The sequence below is a fragment of the Panthera pardus genome, unplaced genomic scaffold (genome assembly GCF_024362965.1).
Source record: "Panthera pardus isolate Hobbes unplaced genomic scaffold, ASM2436296v1 HiC_scaffold_27, whole genome shotgun sequence".
Taxonomy (NCBI): Eukaryota; Metazoa; Chordata; class Mammalia; order Carnivora; family Felidae; genus Panthera; species Panthera pardus.
This window is the reverse complement of record NW_026526843.1, coordinates 98,977,805-98,995,441: the sequence shown is the minus strand read 5'-3', so window position 1 is coordinate 98,995,441 and position 17,637 is coordinate 98,977,805. Positions and strand designations below refer to the sequence as shown.

General features: G+C 42.7%; 1 protein-coding gene across 6 annotated transcripts in view; it reads left to right on the top strand.

The window, feature by feature from the left end:
- The window catches only part of GK (glycerol kinase), a 77,385-nt gene that overhangs the window by 39,472 nt on the left and 20,276 nt on the right, over window positions 1-17,637 (top strand). For 4 of the 6 annotated variants that reach the window (XM_053891735.1, XM_053891733.1, XM_053891736.1 and 1 more), the window contains 7 exons: window positions 536-645; window positions 1,091-1,157; window positions 2,252-2,269; window positions 3,932-3,967; window positions 5,056-5,123; window positions 10,719-10,761; window positions 11,839-11,919. In XM_053891735.1, coding sequence (XP_053747710.1) covers window positions 536-645; window positions 1,091-1,157; window positions 2,252-2,269; window positions 3,932-3,967; window positions 5,056-5,123; window positions 10,719-10,761; window positions 11,839-11,919 — 423 coding nt within the window. The remainder of the gene's footprint in view (window positions 1-535; window positions 646-1,090; window positions 1,158-2,251; window positions 2,270-3,931; window positions 3,968-5,055; window positions 5,124-10,718; window positions 10,762-11,838; window positions 11,920-17,637) is intronic. The other 2 variants (XM_053891734.1, XM_053891738.1) reach the window with 1 other exon arrangement.

Sequence of the window (17,637 nt, the reverse complement as noted above, 5' to 3'; positions counted from 1 at the left end):
GTAGGTAAAATGTTGGGGCACCTGGCTGGCTCAGTCACTAGAGTGTGTGACTCTTGATCTGGGGCTTGCAAGTGTAAGCCCCACATTGGGCATAGAGACTACTTAAAAATAAAATAATTTATTAAGCAATAGGTAAAATGTCTCCGAAAGAATTTTTTTATATTAAAAGGGTATTTTGGAGATATTGGGTTAAATAAAATATATGCTATCATTAAAATTAATTTCACTTGCTTCTCTATACTTTTTTTGAAATTTTTTTAAATACAATTTTTTGTCAAATTGGCTTCCGTACGGCACCCAGTGCTCATTACTTCACTCTGCTTTTTAAATGTAGCTAGTAGACCATGTAGAATTACGTACGTAGCTCGCGTTATATTTCTGTGAGACACTGCCAGAAACCTGAACATTCAACGACTGGCACGTTCCATTCTCCTGCTTTCTGCACTCTGCTCCTGATTACAGCCCTTGACGACATGTAATTTAAGTTGCAAATTGGTGCAAATTTAACATGTCCTGTCCTGTTTATTCTGTCTAGAGTTTGACGGGAGGGGCCAACGGAGGTGTCCATTGCACGGATGTAACCAATGCAAGCAGGACGATGCTTTTCAACATTCATTCTCTGGAGTGGGATAAAGAGCTCTGCGAGTGAGTTGGGTTTTGCCCTAAAAAGCAATTGCCAGATACGTTACCTATTTATAACCTAAATCTTACTCTTCTCCGATGTCGGCAGAGCACCAAGCTTTAATTGTTGGTATTTTAACTACAGTGTATATACTGTGTATTCAAACAAGAGACAATTGTTGCGTATATAACAGACAGGCCAAATTAAGTGTCTTGATTAGGAAGGTTAGGTTTATTTAGGAAAGTACTTTGTGTGTTGTGTGCTTTTTGTTTTTTATCGATTTGTGTCAAATTAGAATGTTAAGTATCCATACCCACAACCATGGTCTGCTGGCTTATTATTTAACTCTGCACTCCAATACATTCATTTTCTAATAGTTATTTACATTTTCGCTTCTAAATACATATAAGTGCGTCCAAATATTTATTTAAAATGGTGTTAAATACGCAGTTTTTAATTGTTTTTCAGATTTTTTGAAATTCCAATGAAAGTTCTTCCAAATGTTCGGAGTTCTTCTGAGATCTATGGCTTAATGGTAAAAAAAAAAAAAAAAAAAAGTGCTTAAATTTCATTTTTAAAAAAGCTTTACTATTCAAAACTCCAAAGGCAGTCGTGTTAGCTTTCCTAGTTTGATAGTTGTGACTTTTCTGTAAGTGTTGGTAGTATGTAAGACGAGAATTTCGTGCTGTTTATATAGTTTGATAACTTAACAATTTTAGAATCCTCCTTACCGGTTGATTTTACATTTTATAAACTTTAATTGGCTTTTCTTTGAATATTCTGCTTTTAAAGTATTACTGCAATAATCTAACTACAGAGGGTGGCATGCGAATGTTTGAGCTGGTTTATTATTTTAATTGAAAAAACTTTAGTAGTTGTGGTGTCGGCTTCTATTTTATGGGAGAGTGTCTTCACATTTTAGTGTTCTTTTTCCTGTTGAATTTCTTTTAATAGCCAAACCATGTTTTTTATATTAGATTCTTTGTCAGCCCAAAAAAAACTTTAGCAAAGAAACTGAAAGCAAACAGCCTGTTTCTGATTTGTGATTGCTAATTAAACAGGTTTCCATAATGCACGTTTTTCTGTCGATTTCACTGAAACCGAGAGAAAAAGTCACTTTAGCAAAAAGCGTGCTTATTATCACTGAGTATCTCTGAGTACGCATCAGGGATGAAAAACCTCCAGGAGGATTTGAACTGGCATTTGGACACAAAAATCTAGAATTTACGATAAAAGTTAAAAATATGTCTAAGATAAATTGTAAAAAAAAAAATACTGTTTAGACATTTCATGACAAATATTAGAAACTCTCCTTACAGAGTTAATAAAAATTGAGTTAAATACTGATCGCTCTGGCTAAAGCTTGAGCAGACTTCTTAAATATTTCACTTATAATAAAGCTTTCTCAGGTACCGTGAAATTTTTTTAAGGGGAAGCACTGCTCATCTGTACTAAAAGTGCTTCGATGACTTCATAGCTGTCTATACACTGACTTGGGTCAGAAAAAAGAACTTATTCTTGAGAAACAGTTTTAGAGAACGGTTGAAAAAGCATTTACTGGCCTAGTTTTTTCTCTTGCATTTAAAATATTATGCTTCTGTCCCCCTTTTTCCCCCTTGCTGACTATAGAAAATCTCTCATAGTCTGGTGAGTAGGTTGCCCACCAATTATGCTACCCATTCATTTGGAAAAGATACAGTGCATTTCCATTTAGTTTTAGACAAACAGAAGTCCATTTACTAAACAGATTCTTCTAGAATCTCGTGACCCTCCAAATTACTGTAAGCTCTAGGCAAGCTTTAGGTTTTCTTTAAAGTCATTCGTATCTGTTTGTTTTTAAGTTTGCCCTAAGACTGAAAGTGGTGTTTCAAAATAAAAGACTAAGGTAATTTTCCAGAGTGAGAAATTCTGATGTTCCCCGTGACAAAGTACAGTTGTGATGTGCTTTGGACTTTAGCAGAACAGGGAAATGAGATGTAGTTTTTAAATGTCCTAAATGCCTGTCTTAAAGGAAACTTGACCAGCCTTTCAGACTAGTTAGTTGGAAATGCACTGTCCCTTTTTCTGCATGCTTCACCAGAGGACATTCCCAGGAATCCTCCGGAGATCCCTCCCTAAGAAGAAAAAAAGAGCGCTTTATGTGCCTGAATGCACATTAGCAGATCCTGCTGGCAGTCTGATAATAACTTCCAATAGTATAAGCAATGGCTTCTTTTAGTTTCTTAGTATATTAAGATATATAGCCTCTAGGTTTCCTACAGATTCACTTTGTGTTCTTCGCGAAATTTAGCCTTCACTTATTATCCAGGTCCAGATTTTCTAAGAATGTATACAGTACATAAAAATGGCAGGTCTTGAATTAAGCAGAAAGCATGAAAGAAATAAAATAATATCCACCATCTAGAAGATGTTTTCTATTTTGTGAAGCATAAAAATATATGCTGTTGTTTCCTTATCACTCTGGCCCTGTGAGGTGGCTTCCGTTCTTACCCTCATTTGAGCAGATAGGGAACCTTACGCTCCCGGAGGCTGGGGGACTGGCTCCCAAAGGGCAGACTAAGGGGTCAGTCAGTCCAAAGCTTTTGTTTGGCGCTCTTCCTAGTTGAGTATGTTTTTTTTTTTTTTAATAAGTTCTGTGACATACACAGCCACTTATATCTCATTTTTGTTCTAGAATGCTGGCCATATTTGATCAAAATAAAAACCGCTCTTCGTGACCTAAATTGAACTCTTGCTTAGCTAAACTTGAAGAATGATGTTGGCTCTATAAACAAATAATACCCAATACCCAGACGCGCTTGTGTTTCTTATCTCGAGTAGTTTGGGTAGGAAGGTTGGTCGGTAAAATCCAGCCTTCCAAAATGAGAATGTTCCGTGCTGGTTTGATAGCTATGTGTATGTTCATTTTAAAGGATGCATTCGTTTTCCTTATCAACGGCAATAATAGAAAGAACTATCGGACCCAGGCTTTCTTGTTACCTAGATTCCGTTTTGTAGATCAAGAAATTGAGGCAAAGAGAAGTTTCAGCGGCCTGCTCAGTGGCTTAACGCTGACTAACCAAGAGTAGACCCCACGTCTCCTGAGTCCGAGTCCAGTGTTTGACATCCATTCTCCAATGCCGTGTCTCTTCTTGTCATTCTAGAAATGTCTAGTGTCTGTCTCTGAACCACATATGTAGTTGAATCACTTGCTTTGTCTTGTCTGCCCACATGCTCTGGCATGTTGCTATTCGTGTTCATTCCTGTTGCAGTTTTGCTAGAGACAATAGTTTGTGATTATTCATAATCCTTTTTTTCAAATTTTATTAGAAAGCTGGGGCCTTGGAAGGTGTGCCAATATCGGGGGTAAGTTTCGTCTTCCTGCTACCTCCCCAACCTTAGTCCCCTTCCATGTCATGGGTTTCTTCCTATATCTGAATCAGTCTCCCCCATCCTAAACTATGGAAAACAAATAAAAGCCGCAAAATTGGCTGATTCTTGTTCTTATGTGACACAGTATGGGCCACTGAGAATCTTTTGATTAAATTCTAGCTCTTCCTTCCCATACCTACTATCTTACAGGGGCTTTAAGAAATGGGAAAATGGGGGCTCCTAGGTGGCTCAGTCGGTTAAGTGTCCGACTTCGGCCCACGTCATGATCTCGCAGTTTGTGGGTTTGAGCCCCGCGTTGGGCTCTGTGCTGACAACATGGAGCCTGGAGCCTGCTTCAAATCCTGTGTCTCCCTCTCTTTCTGCCCCTCCCCCGTTCTCCCTCTATCTCAAAAAAATAAATAAATAGGGGCGCCTGGGTGGCTCAGTCGGTTAAGCGTCCGACTTCGGCTCGGGTCACGATCTCGCGGTCCGTGAGTTCGAGCCCCGCGTCGGGCTCTGGGCAGATGGCTCAGAGCCTGGAGCCTGTTTCCGATTCTGTGTCTCCCTCTCTCTCTGCCCCTCCCCCGTTCATGCTCTGTCTCTCTCTGTCTCAAAAATAAATAAACGTTAAAAAAAATAAATAAATAAATAAATAAATAAACATTTAAAAAATTAAAAAAAAAAAAGAAACGGAAAAAAGACCAAACAGAAGCAATGTAAAAATGAAGACAGTTAATTCCTTGATAATTAAAAAAAAGGAAAAATAGGGGCGCCTGGGTGGCGCAGTCGGTTAAGCGTCCGACTTCAGCCAGGTCACGATCTTGCGATCTGTGAGTTCGAGCCCCGCGTCAGGCTCTGGGCTGATGGCTCAGAGCCTGGAGCCTGTTTCTGATTCTGTGCCTCCCTCTCTCTCTGCCCCTTCCCCCGTTCATGCTCTGTCTCTCTCTGTCCCAAAAATAAATTAAAAACGTTGAAAAAAAAAATTAAAAAAAAAAAAAAAGGAAAAATAAATCCTATGGCTGTTCTAAAAGGAAAATTAATAATATTATCTTAGTGTTCTTTATTGTCATTTATACTTTCAGTGTTTGGGGGACCAGTCTGCTGCATTGGTGGGACAAATGTGCTTCCAGGACGGACAAGCCAAAAATACGTGAGTTTAAGAAATAAATTAAAAAACCAATGGTGTTTTGTTTGTTTGTTTCTCCCTTTGGTGCTTTGAGGAAAATCTGTTGAAGTTCATCCAGGCTGAAAATCAATAGCTTAAGAGTTCCATTAAGATTTTGCCATTTGGTTTTCTTTATCTCCTTCAAATAAAATACATTATGCTGTATGTATACACACTGCTAAGGCTTGTAAAGACCTTAATTTATAAAACTCGATACATATTCCATCCAGAAACTAAGTTTTGGCTTAAAGTATTCATGGTGGGGAGTGGAGGAGGGCAGGGCAGAGGGGAGGCAGAGCCGTGATTTAAGCTACATTTCTCCGGGGCACCTGGCCGTCTCCATTGGTGGAGCATGTGACTCTTGATCTCGGGGTCATGAATTCAAGCCCCACGTTGGGTATAGAGATTACTTTAAATTTTTTTTAATTACAAAAATTAAATAAATTTAATTAAATAGACTCTATTTTTCAACCTACTGTCCCTATCTTAGACTTTCTCACTATAACTATAAAGTTATATTTCTGTGGGATCTTCAGTTGCTGTTTTCCTGGCATTGTGTTCCCCCCCCTCCTTCACTACTTGGGAGTTTCTCCTTCGACAAGAAACAGAAGCAATGATGGAAGTAGAGATTGGGTGCGTGTTTTTCCTTACTACTCATACGTGGGGAGTCTGTAACCAGCGCCATATCTCAGAGCGATAAGGTTTCTCACCTTTTCAGATGAAAAAACAGATGCTCAGGAGTGGTTAAGCTACTAAGTGAAAGACATCACCTCTGACCCCAGGTGGATCGGATTCGGATTCGCGACTTAGCCGGGGCTCTTAACCTCTCTGTGTTACTGTACCCCATGCAGAGAAGATTCCCGTAGACCCAGCAGGAGACTGTCTACAGTGAATTCTTCTTTTGTAGGGAATTTCCTAATTCTCTCATCAATGTTAACCGCAGTGGTTATGTTCTTCTTTTGTGAATGATGGAATGTCTCACATTTGTAATTAAATATTTTGTAGCCTAGCAGGGTCAGCAGTCCCCATGTGAGAGTGTGACATTATTTGTGTGAGTTTTTCTTGGAGGAGAGAGAAGAGATATGAAAAATCTTTGCAGGTCATGGTGTCCTGTGGGTGTGATCAAGAGAGCCTGACTGAGCATGGGTCTGGAAACACGCTCTGCATTCGGGGTTCCAGGCAGCTGCATCGGGAACCAAGAGAAACGATAGACAACTAGGCTGTTTCTCCCCCACCTTCCCCGCTCTGCCAGGCACACTAACGCTGGTAAATACTTGACTCTATTTGTCAAGTACCTAACCGAGTGTAGAGCACGTGGGAGGTGCCCGAGAAAATCGTCTGCTTTTCCTCCTCTCTACTCCCTTCCCGCGTAAGCCTTAACCAGCCAAGTCCTAAAATGATGAATTTAAGCGCGGGAGGGCTTAGCGAGTACCTCTCCAGCCATTGCCGGTTGGAGACGGGAAATAGCAAATGGTAAGATCTCTGGGCTCGTATTTCTCTCCCTGAGGGGGAAAGAACAGAAGTACACAGTTCATCATGTTACAGATCAGAACTTCTGCGCCATTAAGAAACCTTGAAAGCCTGTTGTTGGGTTCCAAAGGCAGGGGAGGAAAATCACGGAAGATTATGTTAATAATGAGATGTTTTGAAGAATGAGCTATATTGGCAAGTGCACAGAACACTGAACTAGTAGCAAAGAGGGAAATGGAAGACTGTGTTTAGAGGATGTAGTGAACATTCGGGCAGGGCGGTGGTAGAAAATAAGGCTAGGATCATGTCGTGACGCCCTTAATTTCAGACTGAGGCGTTTTTTCCTGATCAGGCGGTGGGACACCTCTGAAGGTTTATGAACTGGTTTTCGGAGTGACTAGAGTCATTCATTGATAACACTGAAGTCCTTGCCCAAAGTGAGGAGAAACTGAACGCAAAGAGGCCACGTAGGCATCCCGATAACGAAGATAAGGACGAAAAAGAGTGGGGACGGAGCAGGAGGCTGTAGGTGGATATCCGTGGCACTGGAGAAGGACGAGAGACAGGAAATAGGTATTGAGTCTAATCACCTGGGCCCAGTGGGTAGGCTGAGCCAAAGTAAGAAACAGGTCTGAATAGTATGCATTCTGTTTGGGACCTGTCTGTGGTCCTGGTAGGCTGTGCATTGCACACACCTGTGAATATGGAATGAGTTCAGTATCAAAATAGAGCTTTTAAACGTCCCTTATTTAGAGGTGGTTTTTAAAGCAGTGGAAATAGATATACCAAGAAAAAGTATACAGGTACAGGAGATACTTAGGACAAGTAACAGACCCAGGGATGGGCCATTCACTCATTCACGTGGAAACCCAGGGTAGAGATATTTAAGAGGGAGGCTCGGTCAGCAGTACAAAATACTACAAAAAGGTCACGGAGGCCGAGGATGAGAAGCATCCTACGTAGAAGGTAGGTCCTCAGTGGTGACTTCTAGGCACGAAGCTTCAGTAGAATGCTCAGGACGAAAGCCAGGTGGCACAGGGCCAAAAGAGACGTGGGCAGGTGGAAAACAGAGACAGCCAGACTGAATGTACTTTGCAAAAATGACCATCCAGAAGTGGTGGGCGAAGTAGGCGGTCTGTTACTTAACAAGATCATGGCAAGTTTGGGGCGTTTGTGTTTTTAAGTTCGAGCAAGACCAGAGAATGCTTCTTTGGAGTCTGAGTAGAGGGCAGTTGGGACTTGAAAATGAATGAGAGATAAGTGATGGGCAGAATGAAGTCCTGAGAGGTTGGAGATAGTGGGATCAAGTGAGCCCGTCTCTTCAAACCTCAGCAGGGAGCAAAGGACCACCATCTCCGAATTCAGTGGAAAGCCCATCTCTGTTTTGATGTGGAGGAACTGATTATGGGCGATAGTCATTTTTCTTTCAGCTTTTCCAAATTTTCTACTTTTTCTTGAATGAACAGGGATTATTTGAACTTTAAATTTTGCTCTTCAGGACGAGAACCTAAGATAGATGCCCTCTCTCCCCAGAGACATTAAGTAGTGTAAAGGAGGCCTTTCACCTCCTTTACAGCTTCCGCCAGGGCCCCTCGCCTCCTCCTGGGCGCCATCTTTGAGAGGGCGCCCTCCTCTGTGAGGGACGGCAGGCAGCCTTTACCATCACAGAGGTTAGAAAAGCCAGACATCTTTCTGGGATGCTCAAACGCAGCACAATCTTGAGAAAGGATAGGTATACCATATAAATGCTGAAAGCTCCATATATGTTTAATGACTGGGAAGAAGAAATAATAACATTTAAGAGAAAAATAATTGCCTGTGTCCTGTTTTGAAAGCTGTGGCCTCTATGTAGCAAGAATCTCTCCATACACTGATAAGGTTCGTTAATTATTTACTAAGCATACTAACTGAAGAATTCACTTTTATTAAATGCCTCGAGCCTTTGCATCATTTTGGTACTTTAAGATTTGTACACTACTGTTTGGTATACAGAGTGTGTATATGGGGGCCAAATTGGTACAGATTTCTCCTTTAAAAAGCATGAAACCGGTCATTAACTTCCATTTTTAAGAGTAATTATTAAAGGAGATTCATTTAAAATATATAGCCTTTTCAGCATTGTGGTAGTAAAAGGGTGTGGTGATTTATGTGTTTTAATTCGTAAGTTTATTATGGCCTGTACCTAGTTATTTGACTGGTGTCTTTAAAAATGTAGATATTCGCGGGTGGCTCAGTCGGTTAAGTGGCCGACTTCGGCTCAGGTCATGATCTCTCGGTCCCTGAGTTCGAGCCCCGCATCGGGCTCTGTGCTGACAGCTCAGAGCCTGGAGCCTGTTTCAGATTCTGTGTCTCCCTCTCTCTGACCGCCCCCCCCCCCCCCGTTCATGCTCTGTCTCTCCCTGTCTCAAAAATAAATAAAACGTTAAAAACAAAATTAAAAAAAAATGTAGATATTTGCTGGGGCGCCTGGCTGCCTCAGTTGGTAGAGCATGTGACTCTTGATCTTGGGGTTGTGAGTTCGAGCTCCATGTTGAATGTAGAGATTACTTAACAGTAAGATCTTTTTGAAAATTTTACTTTAAAAAATTGTTTTAATGTTTATTCATTTTTGAGAGAGAGACAGAGTGTGGGTGGGGGAGGAGCAGAGAGCGGGAGACACAGAATCCAAATCAGGCTCCAGGCTCTGAGCTGTCGGCACAGAGCCCGACGCGGGGCTCGAACATAGGAACTGTGAGATCATGACCTGAGCCAAAGTCAGATGCTTAACTGACTGAGCCACCCAGGAGCCCCTAAAATTTTTTTTTATTTTAGAAAGAGAGAATGCACGGGTGGGGTAGAGGGACAGGGAGAGAGAGAGAGAATCGTAAGCAGGCTCCACATTCAGCATGGATCCCAATCCCGGGCTCGATTCCACAACCCTGGGATCCTGACCTGAGCTGAAATCAAGAGTCAGATGCTCAAATGCCTGAGCCACCCCAGGTGCTCCAATAAAATCTTTTCGAAAAATGTAGATAATTCATTTATCACATGCTCTTTGAATGTGTTAACTGTTCATGTACAGTCAGAGAATATATTCGAGTGAGAAGGGATAGAAGGTCTTGGGTTCATTCTTCTTCACGACAGCGGTGCGTGGAAAAATGTTTTTTGGAAACAATTGCCCTCAGTTTCTATTTTCTCCGCACGACAAACGCAGCCGATAAGGTCTGCTGACTTAGTGCTAACTGGTAGTAGCTTCCGCTGGGATCCCTCTGGCTGCCCCGGGACCGCATGCTCCCCCTTCTCCCACCTGCTGGAATGTCAGAGAACACAGCAGCAGGGCCCTGCTGCCCGTGGGGAGGGAATCCCAAGCTTGGGCAGGCCTGTTCGTAGAGAGCCAGGGTTGATAGTCGCAGCCAACTGCTTCCCCGTGACCCCTGCTGGTATCAGTTTGGATAATTTCTCTCCCTGGCCCAAGTCATAACCACTCACTCACGTCCAATGCCACACTTGTCGCCGAGTCCAAGGCTTATGCTAATAAGGCTGCCATAAAATAAATGCACTTTTTCACGTCAGCGGTGTCCCATTCTGGCTCCGTCTCTGCCACCTGTTTAGAATGCCCTGTCCTGCAGAGAGGATATTTGTGCCTCCATGCCACTCGTCACCGAGGCCCAGCTGCACTTCCCTGCACTCTGGACCCAGCCTCCCCTCCATGCCCGAAGATAGCACTGTGTCTCATTTCCCGACTGTGCTAATGATGGAGCTAAGCAGCCCGCTTAGGGGAATGCTTCATTCCATGTGGGTCAGTAGCAATGTAACTGTGACTGGACATAGAATTTGTTGGGATTGGCTGATATTTTAGAAACACAGTCCTGGGCTATGACTAAGTACTAAATACCGTGCTTGCATTTTTCCATTAGGATCTCACTAAGTACGTTTTCTTCCAGACTTATCTTTAAAACGTTATTCCAAAAGGAGTATGTAATGCTTCTTAACTTTGGGAACTTTTCTAAAACTTGGAGATGATGACTTTTATCGTGCTGAGTTAAACGTCGTTTTGAATGATTTGTATCATTCTTTCATGATGTATTTTTAATAAAATTGTCACGCTGTTCATTCTTCTCCTAACTGCAGGTATGGAACAGGCTGCTTCTTACTGTGTAACACAGGCCGTAAGGTTGGTTTTTTCCGATTAAAAGATTGCTGAAAGTCTTCTTTAACTTCATATCAATAGTGCTTGAGCATAATTTGCTATTAAGTTACTTAGGCTTCTGCAGACTTTCTTTAATCTTTGCTTTTTAAAAAAATTTATGTACCGTTTAATTTACATCCAAGTTAGCACACGGTGCCACAGTGACTTCAGGAGTAGATTCCTTCGTGCCCCTTCTCCATTTAGCCCATTCCCCCCCACCCCACACCCCCTCCAGGAACCCTCTCTTTGTTCTCCATATTGAGGAGTCTCTTATGTTTTGTCCCCCTCCCTGTTTTTATATTATTTTTGCTTCCCTGCCCTTGTGTTCATCTGGTTTGTCTCTTAACTCCCCATATGAGTGAAGTCATATGATACTTGTCTTTCTCTGAATGACTGACTTCGCTTAGCGTCATACCCTCTAGTTCATCCACGTAGTTGCAAATGGCAAGATGGCATTCTTTTTGATTGCCGAGTAATACTCCATTGTGTGTGTGTGTGTGTGTGTGTGTGTGTGTGTGTGTGTGTATACATATACATTTATCCATTCATCCATCGATGGACGTTTGGGCTCTTTCCATACTTTGGCTATTGCCAATAGTGCTGCTATAAACATTGGGGTGCGTGTGCCCCTTCGAAACAGCACGCCTATATCCCTTAGATAAATACCTAGTAGTGCAATTGCTGGGTTATTAACTCTTCATTAGGGTTTAATTTAGAGCTCAATAAAATTGATGACAATCACTAAATTTCAGTGGCTCTAGTAAGAATCATTTTAGGTTCTTTGAATTTTATATGTGTGTCTTTAATTGTGGTGGGATAGCTACGCTCGGACCTTGTCAGACTCTTAATGCAAATCTAATCTAGAGCAAGGGATAAGCTTTTTATACTGTTTTAAGTGTGCTGTCCTTAATACTAGTAATTTTAACTGTTTAGATTTATTTATTTTTAATTGTTACATATTTATTGAATTGTTTTCTACCTGGTTCCTCTTAGCTTTTCCAAATAGTCTTCTGCCAACCTGTTAATTTCTTGGCGGCTGAAGTATTTTTCTGTGTCCCGCAGTGTGTGTTTTCTGAACACGGCCTTCTGACCACAGTGGCTTACAAGCTCGGCAGAGACAAGCCGGTGTATTATGCGTTGGAAGTAAGTACCTCTCAATCAATGTGGATAATATGACGAACAGTCACAGCCAGGGAGAGTCACAGTGCTTCCTAACACCTTTTCTGGTAACTTTTCATAGATGATAAGACTGGGAAAAAAAAAAAAAAAACAACCTCATTTTTTTTTCTTGGCATTTGGTTAAGTGGAAGGAACCTGGCAGTGAGCTGGGGTCAGCACTCCCAGGAGATCTGGAGGACGTCGGCTCCTGGATCTTTGGCCGGTCACTTGAGGCACCTTGCAGCCGCTTGGCACGGTGTAAGATTTTCTGTCCGAGAGGTTTAGTGCAGGTGTTGACTTGCTCGCCAGTGTTCCCGTCAGCTGGAAAATGCTGTGTTTTTTGTAACTGCAGCGCCCCGGTGTCCCAAAGAGCACCACCGGGGGCAAACGCAGATGAATCCCCTCCATGTGGCTCCCCATAAAAATAAATTTTGTCTCACATTTTGACGTGGGAAAGAAAGTGAGGAGACTGATGCCAGTTTTCAGTGGAAGCGTTTCTTTCGAATACATTTGTCAATTCTAGTAGGAATATATCAGCCTAAGCCTGTAGGGCATGGTGAATTTGTATTAGGAACATTAGTAACTTTGCTAGATAAGGTCGAAGAAGCAGTACTGTTTTTATAAAATCAGGTACGTTCCTTTTTTTCTAAAGATTTTATTTATTTATTTATTTATTTATTTATTTAGGGGAGAGTGTGAGCAGGGGAGAGGTAGAGAGAGGGGGACAGAGGATCTGAAGCGGGCTCTGCGGTGACAGGCTGACCGCAGTCAACCCGACACGGGGCTCGGACTCACGAACTGTGAGATCGTGACCTGAGCCGAATCCGGACGCTTAACCGACTGAGCCACCCAGGCGCCCCTACAGTTCATTTTAAATGGCTCCCTTGTAATGTATAAATATACAATTGATCTGAAGATTTACTGAGGCTTCTTTCCTAAAGGATCTGATAATAATTTGGTCACAAGTGTTAGACTTCTGTTTAGAGTTCAAACATTGTATTAGTTGCTATGCCTAGAGCACAAAGAATTTTTGGGTTTTGTCTTGCCCCCTCCCTGCACAAGCACTGTGCTCTCTCCCCCAACCCCTTTTCTATGGATAATAGAAACATTTAGGAATAATAACGGTATCCTATCATTTCTCAGAAGTTAAATTTCTACAAGCCCTGTTCTGCTCTGTTTCCTGCTGTGCAAAGTGCTTATTAGTACAGCGCTGGGCACATCAGATATGTACTATCTGATAAATGTCACCCTATAGCAATTAAGTAAGCCGAACAGCTTAAAGAGTCTTTTCCCCTTATACTGGAGACAGTCGTTTAGAATTATAGATGCCTTAGACCTGGAAAGGGACTCTGCGATAGGGCTTACCTGGTTTCAACTTCCCTCCCTATATGAAGAATCTTACCTTCTTTCCCTCACCGATAGCCTTCCAACTTCTGTTTGAAGATGGCACCCAAAAAGCCTCCTGAGACGTAGATCAGCTGTCAAAAGCATTCAAATACTAACAGGCACCTGTCGGTTTTTCTGGGTCTTCTTGCTCTAGGATAAACTCCTCCAGTGCCCTGATGTCATACAGTTTCTGGATCCTTTCTAGTTCTGGACTCCCTTCATTAGACGCATTCCAATTTGTCAGCATCTTCCAGAATGGAATAGAATATTCCGCATGTAGTCTGACCTGTACTCACTAGTGTGATTTGTTCCTCTCTGACCATAGACACTGCTTCTGCCACTCTAACCTGAGAGTTCATTAATTTAGTCTAATAACCCCACCATATCATCGCCTCCGGGAGCAGATGTTAAAATATCTGGCGCTTTCTCAAATGACTCCTTATCAAGCCAAGTCCTCTCCCTTCCGTATTTGGGCAGATCTTGCTTTTTTCCTTAAGTCATCTCTACACCCAACACGAGGCTTGAACTCAGACCCCGAGATCAAGAGTCACATGCTCTCATGACTGAGCCAGCCGGGCGTCCCTGCAGATCTTTTGTTAATCTGATTCAGGTCTTTGCTTCTTCCTGTTAAATTTCATGATAGTGATTGCAGCCTATTGTGACATTGTGGGTTCCTTTTCACCCTTTGTTCTTTTTCCAGTTTTGCCTCATCTGGAGACTTAACAGGCACATGCTTTATGATTTTGTTTCAATCCGTGTAATTTTTTAAAAGATTCAGAGAATTTGAAAGCTGACACGGCCAGTAGTAGATCAGATGACAACAGGCTTCTCTACCCCCTCCCAAGGAATTTGAGAGTCGGAAGTGAAATTGGAGTCACTTGGCCAAAGTAACTTTTGAAAGCTAGTAAGTAGCGGATCCAGGATGCAAATTCAGGTTATTAAACATCAAAATCTAGACCCCCTGGGCCACCCACTGTGCCATCGCCGTTCTCCTGAGTCCGGTGTTCTTTTCACTGCATCTCAGGTCACTTCTTTCGTCTCCTAACCTAGCAGCCTGAGCCACAACATGTACACTGACACACACACACACACACACACACACACACACACGTTCACAGTAGTAGATAGGATTTTGTTTTCTGTGTCTTCTTTCTTTTCAGTTAACAGACATGTAAAAACACTGAAGCAGTTTCCATGTTTTGTAAGTGCTTACAGAGTATATAGTTGATGATCATTGCTTTAATTTGACAGATTGTTGTTAGGCTTGGCGACCTGAGGTCTTAAAATTTCACTTTGCGGGGCACCTGGATGGCTCAGTCAGTTAAGTGTCCGACTTCGGCTCGGGTCACGATCTCGCGGTCCGTGAGTTGGAGCCCCGCGCCGGGCTCTGGGCTGACGGCTCGGAGCCTGGAGCCTGCTTCGGATTCTGGGTCTCCCTCTCTCTCTGCCCCTCCCCTGCTCGACTCTGTCTCTCTCTCCTTCAAAATAAATAAACATTAAAAAAATTATTTGAAAAATCTATAAAAAAAATTTCGCTTTGCATTTTTTAAAAACTGAAACGATAGCTGTGTACCTCACATCTTTTAGTCTTCCACTGTGCCTCTGCTGATTTGGAAGGAACATAATGCATTTCTCTGTGCTTTTGTTGTTTTGGGTTTCATTTCTTTTGTGGGCACCTTTAAACTTTTTTAAAAAAATTTTTAGTATTTATTTTTTTAGAGAGAGGCAGAGCACGAGCAGGGGAGGGACAGAGAGAGAGAGAGAGAGAGAGAGAGGATCTGAAGTTCGAACTTGACCTGAGCCGAAGTCAGACACTCAACTGACTGAGCCATCCAGGCACCCCAGCACCTTTTCATTTTTAAGATGTTACTTAACTATATATTTTCCTAACCGTGTTTATAGTTGTTTAGTATTTATTTTTAACGTCCCACCCATGATGATGACCTCGAATGCTTTTCCTCTGTCACCTCCAACAGCAGTCATGTCATTGAGCTTAGTAAAGTTTTCATTTCCCCTTTTTCTTAAACATGCAGGAATAAGTTCTGTTTTCTTTCTAGCCCATTGTATATCATACTTATTGGCTTACTTTATCATTTTCTGTGTCCACTGTCATTTCTTTGGGGTGAAACTTTTCATGGCCCTACCCCCATTTTTTCCTTGCAGAGGGCCATCCTTTTGTAGTTCTCTTACTCAGAATCTGAGGTAGCAAGTCTAGTCCTTTTAGGTTTGTCTGTATTTTTTTTTAACGTTTATTTATTTTGAGCGAGAGAGAAAAAGTGTGAGTGGGGGATGGGCGGAGAGAGAGAGAATCTGAAGCAGGCTCCATGCTCCGCACCGGAGCCCGACCTGGGGCTCAATCTTCGGACCGTGAGATGGACCTGAGCTGAAATCAAGAGTTGGACGCTTGGGGCGCCTGGGTGGCTCAGTTAAGTGTCCCACTGCAGCTCAGGTCATGATCTCACGTTTTGTGGGTTCGAGCCCCTCATCGGGTTCTGTGCTGACAGCTCGGAGCCTGGAGCCTGCTTCGGATTCTGCGTCTCCCTCTTTCTCTCCCCCTTCCCCATTCCCACTGTCACTCTCGCTCCCTCGAAAATAAATAAACGTTAAAAAATTAAAAAAAAAAAGAGTTGGATGCTTAACCGACTGAGCCCCCCCAAGCGCCCCATTTTGCCCTCTCTCTGGGGTGGGTACCGAATCTTAGACGAAACACTTGTTTTTCCAACATCTCTCTAACATCATTGAACACCGTTGAACATTTAACATCATTGAAGTTCTCCAGTTTTCCTATGATGTGCCTTGGTTTGGATTTGATTTTACTCATCCTGTTAGATAAACTGGATGCAAGTCTGTCTCGAGGTCTGAGAAATCTTCAGCAGTTGTCTCTTTTAAACACTGCTACTCTGCCATTGCCACTGCCCTCTTCTGTGACTGCTAGCGTATGGGTGTTGGAACCCTTCAACCCAGCCTCGATGTCTCTGGACTGCTCTTTTACGTATGTTTCATCCCTTGGCTTCTCTGCGCTGCCTCTCCAGGGAGCTACTCACTACCTACCTTACATTCCAAATCCTCCCTTTAGAACAAAACAAAAACTCTTTTTATTGTGAAATATGAAACACGTACAGAAGGATGCATAACAGACCAAAGTACGGCTTGACAAATGATTATAAGGAGAAGGCCCAGGTCAGGAAACAGAACAGCGCCCCCAGCCAAGAACCCCTGTGCGCCCCTCCCACCCCCAGCCTCTCCCTGTCCCCTAGGGGAACCAGTGTCCTGGCTTTTATTACAATCACTTCCTTACTTTTCTTTAGAGTTCCGACACTTACTATGCGCAACGTTGAACACCGAAGTTGAGTTTTGCGTGTTTTCGGTACTTTATATATTAAAAGATATAAAAGAGAAAGTGAGAGAGATCAAGTCATACAGTATGTATCCTTTGATGTGGCTTCTTGCGCTCAGTATCACATCTGTGAGGTTCGTTCGCGTTGTTACACAGAGCTGTGATAGCACTCCTTTTTGTTACCAAACGAAAATGCCACAGTTTAGTATTTACCCAACTGTCGACGACCTTTCAGTTGTTTTCTGCTTTCGTCTATGATGAAAAATGCTACCGTGAACAACGTTGTATACATCTCCTGTGTACGTATTTCTGTAGGAGTAGAATTTGTAGGCAGTAGATTACGAGTATCTTCCCTCTGAGTAGATAAACGCAAACCAGTTTTCACACCAAAGGCATCAAGTTACACTGTCATGGGCAGTGTATGGGAACACTGCCTCCTCTCTTCCGTCTATTCTAGAGTTGATCCCACCTATTACATTCTTTTTGTTTTAATACTTATTTTTGAGAGAGACAGAGACTGAGAGAGAGAGAGAGAGAGAGAGAGACTGGGGGAGGGGTAGAGAGAGCAGGAGACAGAGAATCCGAAGCAGACTCCAGCCTCCGAGCTGTCAGCACAGAGCCCTACTCCGGGCTCGAACCCACAAACTGTGAGATCACAACCTGGGCCAAAACCAAGAGCCAGATGCTTAACCACCCGAGCCACCCAGGTGCTCTGCCAGGTTTTGTTTTGTTTTTTTAATGTTTATTCTTGAGACAGAGAGACAGAGCGTGAGTGGGCGAGGGGCATAGAGAGAGAGAGATGGAGACACAGAATCCAAAGCAAGCTTCAGGCTCTGAGCTGTCAGCACAGAGCCTGTCATGGGGCTCGAACCCACAAACCGTGAGATCATAACCTGAGCCGAAGTCGGACGCTTAAACAACTGAGCCACCCAGGCACCCCAAGCCCCTCCAGGATTTTTAACTGGTTATTTGTTCATATC